Here is a 22,392-nt window from a genome sequence, read left to right on the forward strand (position 1 = left end):
GATAAATTATTTTTATTAATTTATAGATAGTTAAAAATTAAACTATTTATGCAATAGAAAAGTAACAACTTATTTCTTTATCAGGTGAGATATTAAGGGTTTGACTCTCTTTTGCAATAGCGGTTGAAGATTATGAGTTGTCTATATTTTGTTAAAATAAAATAAAAGTTAAAATTGATTTAAAAATATCATAGAGAAATGATACTTTTTCTTTATGCATGTATTTTGTTTTTTTCACTTTAATATAAAACTATGGTTTTTAGTAAAAAAATTTAATTGACACGTAATAAAAAGATAAGTATATAAATAAATAAATAACAATAATTTCTTCTATGTATTTCACACTAATATAATAACAATTACCCAATTTCTGTAAAGGCATTTTAAAGAGAAAATACTATTTTATTTGAATGTTTGTTTTGATATATGATTGTTTCATTTTATGATTATATAAATTAAATTGTTAACAATTTATATATCTGTCTCTCACGCCTTTGTTATTGTAATAAATTTAATAAAACTTGTGGAGATTACATCAATAGTAAATGGCTAAGTTTTACCGTTAATATGATACATACATATGTGTGTATGTATATATATATTATATTGTAGTAAAAAACATGAAAGGTTTACAATGGGGTCATCTTTTCTCTGATGTGATGTTAAAAGAATTCACATGGGAATTATCAAAGCTTCATTTATCTCATGAGCCCAATTTATTATGACTGAAAAACAGCTTGAAAAATAAATAAATAAATAAATACATCTATAGAAGGCCATGATTATCTTGAACCTTGTTTTTTCTTTTTCCACTTTTTTTTTTTAATTTTTTATCCCAAGATCAATAAGAAAAAGGAGAAGATATTTGGTTATTGTATAGAATTTTATGGTTCATTGGTATAAAAAAAATGTGGCTGTCATTAGGATATGCATTAGTAACCAACAACTTTTTTACATAGGCTATAAAAGCCAATAAGTATAATTATTATAAAGTGCATAGAATTGAATTAAATGGATTTCATTCTGGCTTCTTGAATAAATACAAATTAGTTAATTAAAAAATTCATATTTTTTATAAAACTATTTTTTTTCAGAGGTATTTTGATATAATCTTATATATATAAATAACTTTATTCAGAGACTTGCAAAATAAATAAATAAACAAATAAATAAAAGCTTAGTAAGAGGGATTTTATAGACGCATGAGTAAGTTAAGATGGATATCATAATTCCTATTTATATTTTTTAAAGTGTTTCTTTATTTAAAAAAAGATTATACAAAGAGGTCTTTTTAAATTCTTCCATTCTCAACTTTTTTTTCCCTTAATCAACAATCAAAGGAAAATTAAAAAAAAAATCCTTATATTTGATTCAAAAATATAATAAATTAAAATATTTTACAACTGGGATTCAATATTATCCCTCTAGATCTGTCCGGTGAGCGGAAACCAGGTAGCTCCTCCATCACACATTTGAAAGAAAGAAATACTTAAAGATTGATTCTTATATCTAATCTTTTTAAATTTAGTTATATAAATCCTAACATAAATATATACTTTTCATTTTCACATACATGCTTTCATATCTTTAAATACTTTTGTTATAATTTTCAGAAAAGTTTTAAATAAACTATACATTCAATTACAGATTTTCTGATAACCATGGTTTACTCTAATATCTTATATTATAACTATTTTTAGAGGACCCAAATTTATTTCAGTAACCGCCAAACAATTCAAAAGGCTCATTTTATTGCGGATGCTACAGCAGGGAAACATCAGCAAAATCATGAATGAGCTGAGGGTCATACTTTTCTTGCTTCTAGTGTTGTTCAATTGAATCAATTCACATGGAAATTGCCAAAGAATCACACATCCAAACAGCAAAATTCCCGGAAAGGCTTGTATAATGTTGTATTATATATATATAGCTCAGTGACACATACCATGACAATTCATCAAACTTGAACATAAGTATACATCTACACAAATATCTAACTAAGATGGAAAGGCATATGTATATGATTTTGGTCAAACATCCTTATTCTAGAGTAAATGTAAATTGAATAACAGATAAATTTCTAGTATTGAATTAAACCTACAAGGACAATTAGAACATGATTATAATTAATATCAAACCTAGTCATTGAACTAGATACCAATTGATTCAAGGTGGATGTTACTGATTCCACAGACCAGAGCTTTTTTAAGAAACACAAATATGTTGTTGCTCTTCAATACATAATGCAGAAAGCTAATGGTCATGAACAAATCAATAGTATGAAAAACACATTATAAGCAAAAAAGGCACTGTGGTGGTGTAAGGCTTGCATTTTCACCTTGGAACTGATAACCCAACCCCTAGACAAACCAAATAAAACAGAACAGTGATTAGAAATATACACATGCAATTATTGATAAGAAACAAATTGAAGAGAAAAACAATAAATGGTGTATAAGTGCGTATACTTGAGAAGGCAATCGAAAATAAATCTTCAATAATGCAGATATTAGAGAGAACAGAAAACAGAACTTCTAGATTGAATGTAGAGGCACACCTTTAAAACAGAATGGATGAAGCAAAAATATTCACGTACCATCAATTCCATCTGGGAGAAGGATAATAAAAATATATTTATATATTATATATGCCACCAAATTGTGCACGTTATAAGTTGCTTCCCCCTTCCAAAAAATTAAAACACAGTCTAAAATTCTTCACAGAAGAATTGCACAAAATATTGATAGTGCTTGCAATGCTGAATTATATCAGCATTGTTCTCAAGTTAATCTTGATACAATGGATACTTTTACCATGCGTCACTAGAAATAAACTTAACAGAGTGAACATCGCTCATAATTTATTGCTCCAAACTTCTAAATTGAACAATGAACCAGAGTTTTCTCACATTGCATCAACTTACACAAACATGGAGATGCAAAGTAAACAAATGCAGAAGACCCTACGAAAACAGTAAACATATGCCACTTTGTAAATTTCATGCTCTCTTGAATTCAAACTTTTGGTCTAAGTATACCAATCACAGAATTTAATAGCAACAAAAAGCAGCAGCAGTAATGATCCTATCACTCCATATTTGCATTTTTTTTTTAAACTAATTCATTCATACAAGGTTGACCAAAGTATTGCATACTTGAGAGAATCCAGTGAAACGCACAATCCAACAATGGCAAGTTCCCACACTAGAGCTTTTAAAGACTGGAAAAATCATGTGCCTGCAGGAACCAAATACCGCAACTATTTTTGAGTATAAAAGACATCATTTTTTGCAAGTTTTGGTTCGAAGAAAGCATCTACAGACCTCTTCGCTATGTGTGTGTGCGTGAGTACCAGAAGAAGAAGATCAAAGCAGCACAAAATCAAGACAATGTCAAATAAACATTCGAACAAAAAACAAATCAAATCATCTATAGATTCAATCAACAGAGTTGGAGAAGAGCATCTCAAGAAGAGAAGAAGCAAGACGAATGACAACAAGAGAAGAGAATACCTTGAGATAGAGCCCGGCAACTCAGCGACGCCGTAGTGGGGCTCAGCCGAGAGGTCAGCCTGGCGGCGGCAACAGCGCTGTGAAGAGGGAGCAAGGAACCGGCGAGGCATCCGAGCTGAGCGGGAGATCTAGAGGAGAAGAGGCGGCGAGCAGGAGGAGAAGGAGCGATGGTGGAGGGGGAGAGCTTGGGAATGGATGAGGGTTTGACGACGCGAGCTCTGAGGAAAGTGCGTGCAATGGAAGCCATTACCGAGGACGAAGCGCGAAGCGATTAGGGTTTTGACGAGAGCTTTCGGGGTTTTCGCGCTAAATAGTGTTCATCTGATCTTGCCTTGAGATCGGTGCTAGTACAAATCACGAGGCAAGCAACACACACAGAACACTCGACTAATAACTTCAAAATATTTAAAAAAAATAAAGACAAGCGTCATTATTATTATATAATATCTCTATTTATTGTTTTCAACATATGCCCAAATATATCTGGGAATTTGGTTTCCATTTGATGGTACACTTTGTAAGTTGAGCGAATTAGAGAACATTAGGCAATAAAGTATACCAAAGCATGCTACACATACAACTAAATGAATGGATAACACAGCACACATCAATTGGAATGCAGATTAAAAAAGAAACATAAATCAGAGTACGAATTTAGGATTGACTAGATTACAAAACTTTAATGAGCTCGAATATATATATATATATAATACACATTTGGCCAGCTCTTGTGATGGAAATCATTGCAGAGTTGGGCATCATTTTTGGTGAACCAAAAACACTGTTCAACTGCAGGATCCGGCTTGTATCCTCAGGTGGTTTGCAGGAAGATCAGGAATGAACTAGAAGAACCATTTAGGCCTCAATTCTTCTTCCTTCTCAGTCAGTTCTTGATACTCATACCACTCTTCACCAGCTTTACCAACAGGCATTGGAGGTCGAACAAATACTTCGACTGGTTTTGGAACATGTACAGCCAACTGCAGTTCCTTTAAATCAGCTTCGTTGTTGGCATTTGGATCAACATTAAGATTTGAACTGAATTGTTCAATAGCTATCCAACCAAGACCAGAAATTGCGATATCACAAGCCGGCCTGAAAAAATAAAGAGGTTCACAAGACTTTCACTACGTACTGCTCAACAACATAATACAATGGCATGGATTAATCAAGATGAAATTCCTAAACTTCAAGATTAATGAGCTTAGCTGGATATAGGTATTCCGATCCAAAAACTAATTTGCAACTTCATCCAAAACTCTTAGGTATTTCCTCATAATTAAGTAAATCAAGTAGAACTCAAGAGTTTACAGGTTGTAGGTCAAATTCAAGCAAAATCCGTTTCCAAACTTTTCTAATGCCAGCACCTACGTCATCTCTACTTCTACAGGCAAGTGATTTATTCATCCATTCAATTAAAAATTTTAAGCACTTCCATATGTCATCAAAATGCCGAGAACATACAGAAGTTCATTGAAGGGCAAGATGAAAATAAAGTGAAATACTACCTCTTGCGATTTTCAAAATTTATTTGCAATTGCCGAACAACTTGTAGACCTGGCCAAGCCTCTGCTCTTTGATTGCCTGTTGGAGGTGTCAATGAAATTCCAAGTTCCTTCTGCAAGGTGAAAGAGTTACAACTTTTATTTGCTTTTTATTCTTTGCCAGTTACACTACTGTGGTAGCTGATCATCAATAAAGGAGGAGGTTTGATCTATGACTATAACAACTACTAGCACTAATCAACAGCAAACAACCTCACAATAAACAGTTGCAAGAGTGAGCAGTTTATAAGCAACCCCAAGCATATCCACTGTGAAGCAAACAAACTAAAGGCAAGACATTGGATTATGATAAATCTGAGTAAGAAGACATACATGGTAAAATTGATCTGCTTCAGAAGTTGGAACCATATGAATTGGCAGTTGCCGTGGTCCATAGAATGTCAACCGAGTCTCAGGAAGCACCTGCAGATCCATACAGATTAACTTACCACTACTATAAATGTTCACTTTCAAATATAAAACACAAATTTGGTGTCCCAGTTCAAATCACCTTAATAATGTCAACCCGAACAAGTCCTCCCCAGAATATTGAAAATCCATTCAAACCAAGTGCTGCTGTATCATTCAATCTTTTATTCTCCGAGAGAACCTAAACATTTCCCAATATTCTAAGATGGCAAAGTGCACAATAAATAGCATGTAAAACTAAAATACAGAAAAGAAGAAGGCAGTATACCGGAAATGATTGCGCTCTTAGACGATTTTTAGGAGCAAGCAAGGTGAGATCTTCAGAGTCTACAACAGCTGCCTGCCTATGATGCAGATGAACACCTGGTGTGTCAAACAGTTTCTGTAAAGCATAGTTTAACAGCATTCTATTAGTTGTTTTAACATACGTGCCCTGCAAAAGCTTTTCAACATACACCAATAAAGATAAAAACTACATAAATTAACCATTTTTCTACGCACATGCAAAAACCATTTCAAATCTATAGTATCCGAAGAAAATGGGGGCATTCATTTGGAAAATCAAGTAAAATACATAGCATCTGAGGGTCATAGGTTTTTAAAATAGCATTTTCAGCTTTTAATAGACCCTTGTTCGCACTTAGGAGGAAGACTACATTATTCCTCCACTTCAACTTTCATGCCTCCCCTTATAGATCCGTTATTGAAATTAAGAGCATTGAATTTGAAGTTCCTAACTTAACATGATTAAAGTGCATCGTTAAATTAAGAGCATTGACGATATGCACATGCCACAATAATTATAAAAATAGAATTATTATTGAAAATAGGCTAACCATTGGGCATATAATCAGAAAGTAAACAGATTCTAAATCAAATGGGTAAACAGCCAATGGACATACTCCCCCTCCTTGAAAGGCTTCAATTTGGATAGGCCCTAAAGTTGTTCCAGGAACAGCGGATTGGATAGGTTTGTATTTCTGAGCAGCTGCTGCTACTGGATCCTTCTCTCCCATCATCTCTACATGATCATATCATACATGAGAAAATGAGATGAGTAAGGTTCAACTGAATAGATTCTAACAGAACATATGTATGTATGTATGTATGTATGAATTTAATTTTTAGTACGTTTAATCCACAACTCAAGCAAACAAGCTAGTTACACAGGTTTAAACTCCTATCCAGATAAACCCTAATATCATAGCTCCTTAGGAGACTGCTAAGAGAAGGATGATCTGAAATCCAAACCAAAAATTCCAACCAAGGGCATTCTAGTCTCCACATAGTGCATAAACACTCAATTGAAGATGCACCAGAAGTAATCAATGAAGGAAAATTTCAGCATATACATGTTAAACCAGAACCAAGCAAATTGATTGAACAGAATAATAAAGATGAACACCATGGTAAAAGTATTAGGAACTCACTAAGCAACGCATTGATAAATGCAGATTTCCCAACATTTGCTGAACCCTACAAAAGCATGAATAGCTTGAGCAAGAAAAAAAAAATTCAGAAGAAAAAACTAGGTCAAAGAGATGGTCAACATCAACAGGAAAATATGAACAATGGAATAAGAGAAGGGAAAGAAAACAACCAAAAGTACAAATGGCAAATGCCCAGCCCCCAATTCTGCTTTCTCATCATGTGGAAGCAGGGTGGGAAAAAGCCAACAGAGAAGTGTCGAACTTATTATAGACCGATACCATTTTTTTTTTTATTGTTCAAATAAATCTCACTACATCCACCATCCTACTTGGTCTCATCCTGAGTTGACAAAGATATCTGCAAATGTCAGAACTTAAAAAAGATGTTCCCAATCTCCAGCAACCACTTGCCTTCTATTCATTTCAATCATATAGTCATCTAGATCCTCTAGGTTCTTGAACTGTCACTTTCTTGAGATCCTTATTACATATTTCTTTCCTCCTATAATTAAACAATCTCTCCCACCAAAGAATCAATTACAATGCCGATATATGATAAAAAATAATTGCATTACTAAAGTTTAATGGAATAAAGGGTGGCTCAGATTTAGTGGAGGCATTTGCCATAAAGAACTTTTCCACAGGTTGTCAGTTATAATAATTATTTTCCATGCCCAAAAATGAACAGCATATTGTTTTCTAATCAGCTATCTATAATCAGACTCTCCAAGAAATGATGGCAGGAATATTCATCCAAGACAACTTCAGGCAGGAAAAATCCAGAAAATTGTAAAAATGGATGCCATGTGAATTTCGTATTTACATCTTCCTATTACAATTTGATCAAAATTATGCTGAAATGAAGATTAGGTCACTATGCATAATTCTTATTGATTGTAGAAGAACAAATAATAAGAAATAAGACAACGAGAAAGCAACAATAGAATTGTCACAGCGATATGGACATCTGAGTTCAGCCCAAACAGAAGCCTTCACTAACCAGAATATATACATCACGTCCCTGCAACAGAAGTATGAAAAAGTCACCACCAGAAGTAGATGTTCAACTATAAAGCAGATGGGGGCAATATTCCAACGTAGGTCCCAGTGTGAAGCCAATAAATTTGCATAGGAAAAATAATATTGTTCTGCACTAGGGTTCCATTTGGCAATAAAAAGACTACACTAAGATCAGGATATTCACTGCCATAACAAAGTTGCAACATGTAATGTGAACAAATTATCTTGGGAAAAATCCATAGTGCATCAGATCTTATCATAGTAATAAAATTGAATTTCAGTGGTTGAATTGGGTTCAACTTTGACTAAAAGACGTCTCAATGCACATAATCCATGCGGAAACAAAAATGAAAGGTTAAAAGCATATTTCTTAAAACTAGTAAAGAAGTCAAAACACAAATATCATCAAAGAATTCCATAAAAAATTGAATGAGACAAGTAAAAACACCTTTTTCTCTTTTTGGATTTCTGCTATAACCCCCACAATCCCTACTAAAGACTTTGAACTTGTCAGGTGGACACTAACAACACTGCAAAATATTATATCATCAAATAAGATATTTAATGAGCAAAGTTCCAATGAACTGAAAAAGATGTTTAGCTTTTAAATGCAAGCGGACAATAAACTTATAACATTCGAAAAAAGCAATACATAACAGGTACAGCAGAAGGGTACATGCTAAAAACAATGGCAAAAGACTATGAAAATAACAGCAGGAAGTGATTGACTTCATATGTAAGATAATTACACCGAGTATGCTCTATTTGTAAGCTAGTCACGACTACTCTTCTTCTTTTAGGATAAGCAAGGCACCTCAAGCATGCTCAGGTAGAGTAAGAAAAAATCCTACATGTCTTATATGCCTAATAATGGACCTATTTAAGTGGCCTAACAAAGAGACACATGCAAAACATAATTGATAATAACCATAAAAAAAAGCATGTGAAATTAAAGATTGAACAAATAAACAAGGATTTACTTGAGTTTCTTCTTAATAGTCGCATCCACAACCCAATCACCAATGCAATTTAACTCAGTACCTTTAGGGAGAAGATCAACCTTGGAATACAAACTGAGATAAGTAAACAACAATGTAACCAAGAAGGGACTAGCATTAAAAGTCAACTTGAGCAAACACTAAAATACAGTGAAAATCACCTTAGTTGCAACTAATATAATTGGATTAGCACCAGCAAGATCACGTATCCGTGACAAAAAGCTGCCATTGAAGTCAACAATATCAACCTACATTCAATAAAAGATCAAGCAAAGAAAACAGAAATTAGATGCAATGTATTGAAGTTAATATCTCAGAGTGTTATTCATAACTTCCCCATGTAAATAAGCATTTTGTGTCAAATTCTTCTCGTGTTTGAAAATTCACAATTGTGTATTAGGGACAATGAACACAAACATGAAGGAAACATTAGATACAAGACCACATTAAATTGAAACACAAATGAGAAAACAATCATACCAGCTTAACTATGAGCACCTTCTCATGGCGCAAGTGAGAAAGCTTTTCACGAAGCTCCTCTGCGGTGACAAACTGCTTACCGCCAGGGTAACCCCCATGCCCCCCAACCGCAGTTACCATATGCCCATGGGACAACAGCTTACACCTTCCGCATAGCACAGTCCTCAGCTGCCGATGCTTCTTCTTCTGCTCAAATTCCACAACAATCTCAATGAAAAGAACAGCAATAACCATCAATTCCAATCTCATTCCAAGAATCCTTTTTACCAATTCATAGGTCTCAGGATCGACGTATCCGGGTGCTTCCATCTCCTCCGTTTGCAACGGCGCGCCACAACCATAGCAGCAAGTAATTGCTGACGAGAGTTTGGAAGCAACAGCCCTCTTCTTCTTGCTATTCTTCTTGCTCTGCTTGAGCACGACAGTAGCAGTGGAACGAGACTGCTGGCGCTCGAGAAAGAGGTCTCCGCGTGTTGGGGCGGCGGCGCCGGTGCCCGAGGGCTCGATTGAAGAAGAATCGGAGTGCGGGGAGGAGGTCTGGGGTAGAGAAGACCGGCAGGAGAAAGGAGAGACACTGCGAGGGGTTAGGGTTTTGGGGAATATAGGGAAATGACAGAGAGCGTGGGAGGAGGAAAAGAGGAGAGGATTGGGCGCCATTGACGAGCAGCACCAAAGCTGCGGAGCTCGGTAAGCGGGAGACGAGTGGCCTCTTTGGCCTGATATTTATTATTTATTTGGTTAAAGTTAACTATTAGTCCCTGAAGGACCTGAACTATATTTAAATCTTCATTTTATTCATAAATTCCATATATATATATATATATATATCATCTTGTCGGAACGGCCCTAGAATTCCTCACAATAACCATTAGATTGAGATCTAACGACTGATCTATTATTTTGAAAATAAAAAATGATCTAACTTCTGTTGCGGATGCTTAAAGGTTAGCTTGCCAAGAAGTCAACAATTTTTTGAGAGATGGGAAATTGTGAGATGATATGAGATAGACCAAGTTGGTACGAGATGTACCTCACAAATTGGTACATGAGAAAGAGGTAATCCATCGTTGTGATCTATCGTTTCGATAGTAGTGTGGCGAATCACACATATAGCAATAAAAAATCTATTGTGCCCTTAACTGTCAGATTTTTAAATGTATGTATTTTATTGTCCCATGGTAGTTAAAAATGTTAACTTTCTTGGATATGGGCATCCCCAAAGTATAGGTGTTATAGAATAATAACAACCCTATCATTGAAGAACTCATATAAGGATTTAATACAAAATTCCGTTAGCAAGCAAATGCCATAATTTTATGTCACATCCATCTGAATGAGTCATGTTGATCCCGGAAAAGACTTCAATAATGAAATGATTATAAGTCATGTCTTTTGCAACAGCTGAGTGAGAGGGTATCCTAATAGTATAGGAATGTGGCCATTATACCAATAATTGTACCAAAATAAGGTAGATGAGCCATTTTTCAAGACATAAATGACATAAGCCCTAAATGTTGGTAAACAAGCAAGGATGTTTTTAATGGTGTTTGTCACAGGTTTACTAATTACATTTAATGTGTCACAAATAGATTTGAAAACTCACATATAAGGGGCCGTTTGGTATGTGGGAAAGTAATAACTTTACAAGAGAAAGTAAAACTGTGAAAGACCTTCACACGTTTGGTTTTAATATGAGCAATGCAAAGTAATGGTCTTCATGTAATTACTTTCCATTTGACTAGAGAAAATGATTCATAGGGGGGAGGGTGTGAAAAGGATTACACAGTGGCTGTGAAAATATTAAGCAAGTTAAATTCTGATACTACCCTTATTTAAATAATTTGTTTTATTTATCTTTTTTTGATTTTAAAAACCCTAGAGCAAAACTCCTTTGTTTTTCTTTTTATTTCCAAAACTCTAGGATAAGAGAGATCACTCATTAGATTTTTTTTTTTTTAATTTTTTATACTTTTTTAATTTTTTTTGGTTAAATTTTTATATTTTTGGAACTAGAGTAATCAAGGGCAAGAGAGATCACTCATTAGATTTTAACTTTATATATATATATATATATTAATTTTATTAATTAGAGTAATCAAGGGCAAAATTCAGAATGCATATAACTTTACATAGAAATCTATTCATACCAAACGAAAGAATTAACTTTACATGCATTTCAATTACATCTTTTCTAATACATACCAAACATTGTTTTGTTACTTTGCGGGAAAAATAATTGCAGGGAAAGACTTTACAGTGAAAGACTTTACAGGGAAAGTCTTTCACTGCAAAGCACCAAACGGGCCCTAAGTTGAAATTGGGTTGCTTCCCTTCCTAATATGTTGTAGTTGTGTGAGTAGGTCAAATTCACACATAATTGAATTTTGAGTGAAGTGATCAGTGAGAGTTTTCCAAAATTTACCAATAGTTTTTAAGTCAAATGCATGTCTAAGGACATCTTGATCTGTTCTAACCCAAGCAGTATAATTGGGGTTGCAATTTACATGTTGTTTTTTCCACATTTGTATCAAAGTGGAGCAACTTTTTCTCCAATGAAGAAGGCAAGCAAATCCTGATTTTCAATTAGAGATGTTACTTTTGTCTCCCACAACAAGTAATTACACAAGATAGATGGAAGGCTAAATATAATCTCAATCAATCAACAATTGTACTAAATACAACCCTTTATAAGCACAAGGCATAAGATGCAGTTCAGAACAACATTATCAAACAGTTACAGCTAAGAATAGTTGGAAAAGCTTTGAAGTTTTCAAATTGTTGTTTGAGATAAGGACCATATTACATGTTTGGGTATCATTTACAAACCAATTGTGAATTTTATTTATTTATTTTCCTTTTTGCTCTTAGAAAAGTATTTTTGATCATTGTTGATTAATTATGTTCTTGTCTCTTATTACATATAAAAGAATATGTCACCCAAAGGTAAGAAAATAGTTTACTTGATAGATAGCCACTAATATACCCTCATAAAAAACTATATTTGTTTATGTATTATAGATTATCTTTATTTGTTTATATATCCATAATAAACACAACCATTATTTTATCTAATTTTTCCATTCATATTGGAGAAAAATATATTAAAATTAATTTTTAACTTTATTTATTTATTTATTTATTAATAAAATGGACAAACATTAAAAACATGCGTAGACATGAATTAATACATTAATCATGAGATTTGAACTCACCTCTTTAGTAAAAACATAAACATCATATACAAAAAATCTTATGCTAAAAATAAAAATTGTTGGATATATATAAATATTTTGTGAGAATATATAAGCATATATAACCTGCATGATGGCATGCATATTATTAATTACCTACTCTTTTGGAGGGCATGCAAGTAATTTTATTAAAAGAATAATACCGAAAGGGGATACATGCCAAAGTAGGGGAAGTATAGCGGAATGCAAAATTGCCATATGTTGGTATATTACTTTAGACTTTAATTAAACAATCAATCAATTATTTAAAATTTAAAAAAAACAAACAAACAAACCGTATTGTGTTAGGCATCTGCTTTGAAAACTAATAAATTTTTTTTCTACTTTGAAAGCTTGATGATGACTTATAATATTTTAATAAATAATATATTTCAAAGGTGTTTGTCCACAGCTGTGGTTGTCCATTTGACGCCAAAATAATAGTAATAATAATAATATTATTATTATTATTAAAATAATAAAATAAAAAAAATTCAAACTCAAAACATGGTACCTTGGACTTGAACAGAATTTAAATAATTTAAAAAAAATCAAGCTTTGAATTGTTTATAACTTATTAATACTAATTAATTAGGTTTTTATTTCAAGAGTAAAGAAGTGTTCCATTGAAATTAATCTTTTTCTAGTTGAGGGTTTTGAGGTTGTGTTTCTTCTAATTTACAGTTGAAAAATGTTTAAAAAGAAATAAATATTCAAAATTATAAAAATATTGAATGAATCAAATGCAATAAATTGTGTGAATTTAATATTTTTTTGTTGAGATTAACTAAATGCTTTTTTGTCAAAAACAAAACTAATTTTACTAAAAAATTTTTATCAAATAAATTCCAAATTTCATTTATAAAAGCTTTTGACTCTATTGACTGGGATTTTCTTTTCGATGTACTCAAGTCAAGAGGGTTTGGACAGCGTTGGATCTTCTGGATTCAGCAACTCCTTTTTTCTTCTAAAGGCCGTTTCATCATTAATGGCTCTCAACAAGGTTATATACGGTGGAAAAGGGGTCTCCGACAAGGAGATCCCTTATCTCCCATGTTATTTGTTTTAGCGGCTGATACGCTTAGTGCGATGTTTTCCCATGCTATTGCATCTGGTGAGCTCTATGGGGTACCCTTGGGGTCTTATGGTAGAATTTGTCATCTTCAATATGCTGACGACTTAATCATTTTTTCCGCTGGGGGGGTTGAAGACCTTGCTATGATAAAATTAATTCTTTATCTTTATGAGGGTATCTCTGGCTTATCTATTAACTTTAGGAAGAGTTGTCTATACTGTACGCGCTATGGATTATTGCCTAATCCCATTTTTCCTACTATTTTAAACTGCAAAAGTGATTCTCTCCCAATAACTTATTTGGGTGTTCCTCTTTCCGGCCGTAGACCCCGTAAACAAGATTGGGATAAGTTGATACTTTCAGTCAAATTAAAACTTTCTTCTTGGAAAGCTACCTACCTGTCTCTAGGTGGTAGGCTTACTTTGCTCAATTCTGTCTTATCTTCAATTCCATCATATTGGATGTCCGTCTTTCGACTTCCAGCTTGGGTTCTTCAGGCTATTGATAAAATTCGTAGAGACTTTCTTTGGAAAGGGCCAGATTTAGGACCCAAAGGTACTTGATTGGTTGCCTGGAAACGTATATGTAAACCTAAGAATATGGGTGGATGGGGAATTCTTGACCTTGCCACTTTCAACACTGCACTTCTTGCCAAATGGTGGTGGAAATTAAATACTGCATTTAAAGGGTGTTGGTTATATATTATTAAGTTCAATTATCATATAATGGATACTTCCCTAGTTACGTATCACCAACCTCCAAAAAAAGTTTCTTTTTTCTGGGCTGGTTTACTTCTAATATTACCGGCATTTCGAATTCCTCTAAAACCCATAATTCTAAACGGTGAGCGGACTTTGTTTTGGCATGATAATTGGCTTCATGGACAGACTCCGAAGTCTTTATGGCCTGATTTGTTTTCTGATTGTAATTTCCCAGATATTTCACTTCAACAATTTGCTTGTGGACTGCCTTACTTGAGAACTTTATTTAGAGAAGCCAATGTAGAGGATTTTCTTTTCTTAAAATCTTTCATTCCCTGTCTTCTTAATGATTTAGATCGTAGAGAATGGAGTTTGGATCCTAGCAAGCTCTTCTCTGTCCGCTCATTCTATTATTTCCTTATTGATGGTGGCCTTCGTTGTCCCTTAGGATTACAATTTTGGAAAATTGGGTGTCCGACAAAAATTTCATTATTTTGTTGGTTGGCTTGAGATAACAAAATTTTAACCCTGATGAATCTTTTTTCCCGTGGTTGTAATTTTGTTTCTACTCCTACTTGTGTTCTTTGCCATGGTGATGTGGAAACTATTGATCACCTTTTTATTCATTGTGCTTATGTTCAACGCCTTTGGTTCTTCTTTAATAGTACTCTTCATAATGATTCAATCCCTGTTTCTGTTCATGGTATTTGGACTAACTGGTTAGCATCTTTTGCCAAGGCTCAATGACGCGTTTGGAGCCTTCTCATTTGTGCTTTGTTTTGGAATATTTGGCTAGAGCGAAATAGGCGAATTTTCAAACAACAAATGTTACATCCTCTAGTACTTGCACGTAAAATCATTCATATTTTTCTCTTTTGGATTTCTGCAGCTAAGGATCCTCAACAATTTTCAGGCGAGCTTACTACCAGCATCAAGCGCTCCCTACACTTTCTGAATTCCACTTCCGCGCCTGAAAGTGGAGCAGACGTCTGTAGCACCCACACCATGTGAGACTGACACCTTTTGCTGAAGTAATGGAAGCGGATTGTTGATATTTTCAGATATCATCTCCTTGCTGTCCATTTTGTTTTCTCTTTTTCTATTGGGAGTTCCTTGCTCCTGATTTTCATTTTTACTTGTTTGTCTTTTTTCATTTGCGTTGTTGTTCTCTTTTTGTTTTTTTTCCTTTTCTAATAAAATTTTGTGGTTTATCCACTTTTATCAAAAAAAAAAAAAAGCAAATTTTTTTTCTTAGCGAATTTCACTCTCTATCTTCCTAAACATGGTTATTATTTTAATATAAATTAATTATATTCTTTCAATATTTTAAATTTTTAGATTTAAAAAACCATTAAAATAAACAATATATCAAAGAATAATTTAGTTTTCAAGACATTAGTTTATTTACACCATACTATTATCTTATTCTTAACAGCTAAAAACAAAAGCTTATGCATTTTTAACCTCATCCAACAATGAAGAGTGTATTCGCATCACTGGCAAGATTTACATTATATTTGATTTTCTTTGATCGGTTTTTCACCATGCTTTGATCTCAACTCCTGGAAACTCTCATGTCTTTTTTTTTTAAATTTTAAAACAACCCTGTTTATGATTAAAACCTATTGATGTGTCATATTCCTTGTCTATCTTGTATTTTGTTTGTATTTTGTCTAAGTTTCTATCTGTATCTTCCTCTTTATTTTAATATATTTTATGTACTTTATATATTTGTTTTTTCTTTGAAACAAATCTAATCCGATTAATAAAATTATTTATTAATTTTTGTGATCATTAATCTAAAAAAAAAGAGTTTTTATTTTTCAATCAATCAAGATCAATGAATATGAGAGAGAATCTAGACAAAGTGCTCCACTTTTCTCTCTATGTATATATATATATATATATTTAAAAATAGAAGAGATATATCTATATCTGAGTGATGATAATGTGATGTTTAATATATAGTAAAGTATGGGACCTTTTGATTAGATTTTGGGGGCCCTAAGTTGGACAGTGGAATCAATCCTACTATGGTCCACCCGACCGACCCATATGCGTTTGTAAGTCTTGTCCTTATTCCCCACCTACATTATTCATCCTTTCCCATTCCATCCATATATATAAATATATATTATAGGTGTTTATTATCATGATGTTTATTATTATTATTTAACAAATAATTTAAATATTTATAAATAATACACTTTCTTTTATCAAAATTAATAATAATAATAATAATAATTATTATTATTATTATTATTTGTCTTATTTTGTCCCGAGTAGTTGTTGTTTAGAAGTGCTTTATCTCTGATGATTGTATCATGATCTTTTGTTTAATTTTATCTTTGTGTCAGTTTTCATTTCTTTGATTTTGTCTTGTAGGTTTGTCGGTTTTTAGTTTTTTAATAAATTAGTAGTTTATCCATTTTTTTCGTTAATAATAAAAATAATCTTTATTAACAAGTTGGCTTTGTAGGAAGCTTCAAAATAGAGAATATGAATTAAGTTGAGAAATTAACTTAATATTAAACGATAAACCGGAATATTTATTTATATTAAGATGTAATTAAAAAATAAAAAAAAAGAAGTTGTTTTGAAAGTATATTAAAGACAAATAATATAAATTAGGTTAATGTTATAACTTATACGATATACCATCACCAACTATATGAACCACAAAGAAAAAGACAGAGATACTGATTAATATTAAGATATAACTAGACTAAAAAAAACTATCTATTTATGAGAACTAATCTAATACAAAATAATTACATAAATAACATTTTCAATATGTCTCACATGATATAAAATAATCATAAAATTGATATAATATTAGCATTAACTTTGTATTTCCATGTTAAGAACTTCGTTGTGTGTTTTTATAAACCAACAACAAAGTCTTTGTCAAAGTATATCCTGAACAGATGAAACGGGATAATTTATTATATATATATATATATTTGACATAGGTCAATTAACTGTGTGCACAAAGAAGTTCTCATAAGAGTCAGGTTCTATTAATGAAAAACACACTCAACCTATCACGTGTCTTTACTTCTCATGAAATTAAAGATTCGAACTCACATCTCATATCAGTGAAGGTGAAGGGGACGAGAGGTATGAGCTCTTTCACCAATTTTTATATACATATACAACCGTATGTATAAAAAAATTAAAAGAAAAAAAAAAGGGAAAAACGAGAAATGCATGTAAAAAGTAAAAATTAAAAAGGTGGACCAGAAAGGGCAGTGCTATATTATTAGTGAGAGGACAGAGGACAGGCTGAGGGCTGTACATCTGTGAGTAGAAGTTGTGAAGATATGGACACTTTTGTTCTTACATGTCTGTTGAATCAATTCAGTGCAGGAGACACAGCGCAGCCCAATGAAAAGTTAATCCCTGCACATGGACTCTTGTATTCTATCCCTCCTCTCTTCCCTTCCCTTCCTTTTTTCTCCTCACCAGTCACCCTTATCTCATTCATTCATAGATTTCATACCCACTATCCCTCTCACCTCTCTCTCTCTTTCTCTCTCTCATCAATATATATATATATATATAAAAAAGCATACAATTAATGGTGCTATATAGTTTAATTAGAAGGATTAATTAAAGTAACTTTATTCAGCTAATTAATTAATACTACCAAATGGAATTCTAAAACAATCAATCCATGCTCAGAAGAAGAAAATTAAGAAGAAAGAAGATAATTAAACAATGCAAGGCAGTAGTGCAATTGCATTAAGAGTCAAGACTCTCAAAGAGATGTTCATGATGTTGATGCTTGCCTCCATCTTCTTCATCATCATCATCTTCTTCTTCTTTGCCTTCATGTTCTTCTTCATGATCATGTTGATGATGATCATCATCATCTTCATGGCCATTGTTGAGAACAATGGCATCTAAGAGTTCAGAGTTGTCATTCCTGTCTCCTGTCTGAGTTGGAGGTGGAGGAGGAAAGCTTGTTATTGTTGTTGTTGTTGTTGTTGTTGTTGTTGTTGTTGTTGTTGTTGTTGAGAGACTTGGAGTAGAGTTGATCCAATTGATGGAAATAAGGGCATGTCTTGGAATGCATTGGTCTCTTCTTGCCACTTTCTTTAGTCTTTCTGAAGTACTTGTTGATGTTCTCCCACTTCTCCTTGCATCTCTTTGAGCTCCTGCAATACCCCAATGATGCCATTATAGAGCTCACCTCTTCCCACAATGGCCCTTTAAGTCCTGGTTCTTGAAATCTCATCTCCAAACTACTTCTAACTCTGATAAGTGCATGAACTTCCGCTTTAGGCCACCGGCTTGAATTCATGTGAATTTGATTGTTGTTAACATCTACATTGTTGTTATTGTTGTTGTTGTTGTTGTTGTTGTTGATCATGAATTCTTGTGAGAGATCTAATGGATCATAAGCATGCTCAGCATTGTTATCCTCATTCTGTGAATGATGATATGATTTTGAAGATTGGAATTGAGACTTTGTTGGAAGATTGAGTGTTTCTCCAGTTATCTTCTCCAAGAACGAAATGATTGCCGTCTCTCTCGACGAAGCCAGAGCTCGTTCTTGAGCTCTCATTGAAGTTTCCCGGCTATTCTGCGCAGCCTCTTCTTTCCTCCAAGTCTCTTCTCTCACCATCCTATCTTGATCTCTCTTCTCAATCACTTCCAAGAATTTTCTATGCAGTCCTTCTTGATGATCCATCAGTTGTTTCACCATGTTTTCGAAGAATGAAGTGAGGGAGCTCAGCTGCTGCTGCTGCCTTCTCTTCCTCTTCCTTCGACCACTCTTGATGTGCTTTTTCATCGGCGCCGCTTCTTCACCGGTGGAAGTATCGGAGATTTGGTTAATTGTACTAATACGTTGCTCGCTTATCGGCCCCGGTGCCACCAAAGTCATCAAGGGGTTCTCATCGCCGGTGAGTGCCGATCCAGACCCAGTTTGATTGTTAGCACTAGAGCTACCACCACCAGCATCACCACCACCAAGAACATTATTGTTACCTGGTTTATAGATAGCTTCAAGCTCACTAAAAAGCTTATAGTTACTGCCATTGTTGTTCCCTTGTTGTTGTTGTTGTTCATTCACTTCTTTGTTAGTCTTCTTGTAGTACTTGCTAGAGGACTCTTGTAGATGTTGCTGCTGCTGCTGCTTTTCATTAGTAGTACTCCTCTTGTTGTTGATGTAGTCTATGTCCAAAGGCCTCCTGAAAACATATATAATTGAGTTGTTATATATATATAAATGTTTGTTTGGATTAATTTTTATATGATAGAGAAAGTAAAAATATAGTTTAATTACCAGAATGGTTCTTTGATGGTGGACTCTTCTTCTCTTTGCCAAGGATGAACATGGCTATCAGAAGCATCATCACCATGGAGAATGCCTTCATCTTCTCTGCTGCTATTATCATTGACACCAAGCTTGAAACTCATAGCAGCAGTGAGGAAAGAAGTTGGAGGAGCACCATTTCCAGGTTGAACAGTAGCAGAGTTAGAGTTCTCTGGGCCAGACTCAAGATCCAAGCCTAACTCTGGGTGATGTGAGTGGCTAAAGAGTTGGAAAGGGTGGTGAGCTTGGTGGAAGAGTTGCTGAGTTATGGGAATGGACTGGAAGTGAGAGAAGTGAGGAGGTGGTTGTAAAGGAGGGTGGTGATGATGAGGGTGAGGATGATGATGATGATGGTGGTGGTGATGATGAGGGTGGAGGTTAGTGTTGGAAGTTGAGATGGAAAAGATGGAAGTGGATGAAGATGAAGGACAACCACCTTCAACCATGAATTGCTGCAACTCTGAAACTCCACTTCCTCCACTTCCACCTCCACCTCCTGTTCCAAATCCAGACTGCATCTCTTCTTCTTGTTCTTGGTTTCTTGACTTCTCAAAGTGTGTAAGTATAGTTTCAGATCTACACTTACTTTTCTTCTCTCTTTCTCTCTCTTATTCTAAGAACTTCTGGCTGGCTGCTCAGGCTGGACTGGCACACATGCCTTGGTGTCTCTCAGTCCCCACTTCTTTCTCTCTCTCTCTCACACACACACACACTCACTCACACTCACACAGAAATCTTGGAGTGTAGTAGCTACAAGGCTTGCTGTATTGATTGCTGCTCCTCTACCTCTTGTTCCTCAAAGGACTATCAACAATAAGACCTCATTTCTTGCTCTTTTCTCTCTTTCTTTTTAAAAAAAGAAAAAAAAAAATCAATCACACTGAGAGTGAGTGCCTCTGCAGCTGATTATTTTTCTTGTTTTAGAAGAAAGGAGTTTGGCTAAAGCAATGAACAACCATTCACCATCTCTCTCTATTCTCTAGTGTGAAGAAGGAAGGGGCAGGAGGCATGGTACAGAGGTGACGTAAGTGGGGACAAGAAGAAGGAGGAGGAAATCCAGACGGCTTTGCTATTCTTTATTCTTTTTTTTTTATTATTTTATATGTATTAAATAAATATAATCTAATCACACTATATACTTAATGCAAGAAAATCCTGTTGGAAAAATAATTACTTATTTATTTATTTTTATATAAAGAGAGAGAACGTGAGGTCTCGTGAACGCATGGCTGGTTGGTTGGATACGTTAGATGGTATGATTGGGCACTCAATTACGGCTTTAATTTCTTATATTTGTATATTTTTTTTCCTCTTTCTAGAATTGTAGGAAGTCATGTCAGTGAAGATGGGACTCAACGGACCAAGTTTAGTCACCGACGGTGAACGGTACATTATGGAAGCAAAGCACACGTACACAAGACTGTGAAGTCTGTTGTGGGGTCTTTATTTTTCCATGATTTATAATGTACCATTTGTGATGATCAGACAAGGAGTAAATTTGGTTTCAATGAGTAATGTTTAAATATATATATATGGACCATGTTACTCCATGTACTTATATATATATATATATATATATATTTTTTTTTTTTCAAAAGAATTTAGTATGAAAATTAGTTTAATATAAATATATATATATATATAGGTTGTTTAAAAAGATATTAAATTATTGTATGAATCACAAACACCTAGGTAAGTCTGAAATATTTCTGAATAAAGCTGTGAAATTTATTTGGTGAAGCAGGAATTGCATGCATGCATGTATGTTTATTTATTTTATTTTATTTTTTGGAAGGGAAGAGGTGGACTGTTTGAAGTGTGCGGATAGTATGAAAGAGGGAAGGAGGTTGGTGACGTGAGTGAGTCAGTGATTGAAAGTTGAAAACCACACGGCGTAGCTCATGCCTGGGCTACCACGCTGCATCTTATTCATTTGGGACAGGCCCCACACTCATGAGAACTATAGAGTGTGAGTCATGTTGAGTTGTAGCATTAATAGGCCATATAACCCACTAAATATATACACACACATTGGAAATACCTAAAAATTCTTTGAATTTTATTTATTCACATATTGTACCGTTAAATTTGAGTATTTCTAAAATTTTTTTTATAATATATATTTTTTGTCTTTTTATTATAAATGTAACTGATGTTGATGTAAACATTTATTAGTTTTTTAAATGAAAATATATAATATCAAACAAAAAAACAGATATTAAACAAAAAAAATAAATATAAAAAATATATATAATATATTAAGTGAAAATTTATATAGATACACGAAAATATACAATGTTAAATAAAAATTATATATTTTGAATAAGAAGTATATGTTGTAAGATAGAATAAACTAATGGAGTAAGCTGCATTAACTGAAAAATAAATTGTAAAAAAATTGAGATTGTCCGGCAAATTCAAATATTAAAAATATCGGTTTAGGATATTTGGGAATTTTTATGAATGTATAATTTATTTTCTCATATATATATATATATAATGGTTATATGATCATGACACTCTTTCTCTGTCTACTGCAACACAGTACGAACACTGAGGGGACACTTTTATTAGCGTTTTCTCTTGGCTGTCTACTCAAATGTTCTCTCTATTTATTATTATTATTATTATTATTATTTTTTCTCTCTTGA

General features: G+C 33.6%; 3 protein-coding genes across 4 annotated transcripts; all 3 read right to left on the minus strand.

Annotated features, from left to right (window-relative positions):
* Positions 1-2,123: 2,123 nt before the first annotated feature.
* On the minus strand, positions 2,124-3,807 carry LOC120277159. 2 transcript variants are annotated; one of them, XM_039283939.1, is made up of 5 exons: positions 3,512-3,807; positions 3,323-3,329; positions 3,155-3,236; positions 2,558-2,608; positions 2,124-2,360 (listed from the first exon to the last, which is right to left on the minus strand). In XM_039283939.1, the coding sequence occupies exons 1-5, from the start codon at positions 3,756-3,758 to the stop codon at positions 2,292-2,294; spliced, it is 456 nt and encodes a 151-aa protein (XP_039139873.1). In that variant the 5' UTR covers positions 3,759-3,807; the 3' UTR covers positions 2,124-2,291. The 2 variants fall into 2 exon arrangements, with proteins under 2 accessions (XP_039139873.1, XP_039139932.1); XM_039283998.1 differs by lacking the exon at positions 2,558-2,608.
* A 313-nt stretch (positions 3,808-4,120) lies between these two features.
* Positions 4,121-10,131, minus strand: LOC120261814 (putative nitric oxide synthase). Its single transcript, XM_039269811.1, has 13 exons — positions 9,680-10,131; positions 9,413-9,598; positions 9,094-9,180; positions 8,915-8,994; positions 8,383-8,464; positions 7,915-7,935; positions 6,915-6,960; positions 6,387-6,505; positions 5,753-5,866; positions 5,567-5,665; positions 5,389-5,478; positions 5,020-5,129; positions 4,121-4,606 (listed from the first exon to the last, which is right to left on the minus strand). Exons 1-13 carry the CDS (start codon positions 10,067-10,069, stop codon positions 4,354-4,356), a joined length of 1,677 nt encoding a protein of 558 aa, XP_039125745.1. The 5' UTR covers positions 10,070-10,131; the 3' UTR covers positions 4,121-4,353.
* A 7,895-nt stretch (positions 10,132-18,026) lies between these two features.
* On the minus strand, positions 18,027-20,596 carry LOC120263238 (trihelix transcription factor GT-2-like). Its single transcript, XM_039271109.1, has 2 exons — positions 19,712-20,596; positions 18,027-19,616 (listed from the first exon to the last, which is right to left on the minus strand). The coding sequence occupies exons 1-2, from the start codon at positions 20,257-20,259 to the stop codon at positions 18,341-18,343; spliced, it is 1,824 nt and encodes a 607-aa protein (XP_039127043.1). The 5' UTR covers positions 20,260-20,596; the 3' UTR covers positions 18,027-18,340.
* Between the last annotated feature and the right edge of the window lie 1,796 nt (positions 20,597-22,392).

Source organism: Dioscorea cayenensis, chromosome 1 (genome assembly GCF_009730915.1).
Source record: "Dioscorea cayenensis subsp. rotundata cultivar TDr96_F1 chromosome 1, TDr96_F1_v2_PseudoChromosome.rev07_lg8_w22 25.fasta, whole genome shotgun sequence".
In the NCBI taxonomy this organism is placed as follows: Eukaryota; Viridiplantae; Streptophyta; class Magnoliopsida; order Dioscoreales; family Dioscoreaceae; genus Dioscorea; species Dioscorea cayenensis.

Bases quoted from the DNA above. Each gene is read 5' to 3' on its own strand.
- LOC120261814 (XM_039269811.1), bottom strand. From the start codon at position 10,069: ATGGCGCCCAATCCTCTCCTCTTTTCCTCCTCCCACGCTCTCTGTCAT. The intron at 6,961-7,914 runs GTTAGTGAAGGC...ATGCTTTTGTAG, and splicing joins GACGTGATGTATATATTCTG to GGTTCAGCAAATGTTGGGAA. The intron at 6,506-6,914 runs GTGAGTTCCTAA...ATGATCATGTAG, and splicing joins ATTTATCAATGCGTTGCTTA to AGATGATGGGAGAGAAGGAT.
- LOC120263238 (XM_039271109.1), bottom strand. From the start codon at position 20,259: ATGCAGTCTGGATTTGGAACAGGAGGTGGAGGTGGAAGTGGAGGAAGT. The intron at 19,617-19,711 runs GTAATTAAACTA...ATATGTTTTCAG, and splicing joins ACCATCAAAGAACCATTCTG to GAGGCCTTTGGACATAGACT.
- LOC120277159 (XM_039283939.1), bottom strand. From the start codon at position 3,758: ATGGCTTCCATTGCACGCACTTTCCTCAGAGCTCGCGTCGTCAAACCC. The intron at 2,609-3,154 runs GTATGCAATACT...TCCTTCTCCCAG, and splicing joins GTTTCACTGGATTCTCTCAA to ATGGAATTGATGGTACGTGA. The intron at 2,361-2,557 runs GTGTGCCTCTAC...TGGTTTGTCTAG, and splicing joins TCATCCATTCTGTTTTAAAG to GGGTTGGGTTATCAGTTCCA.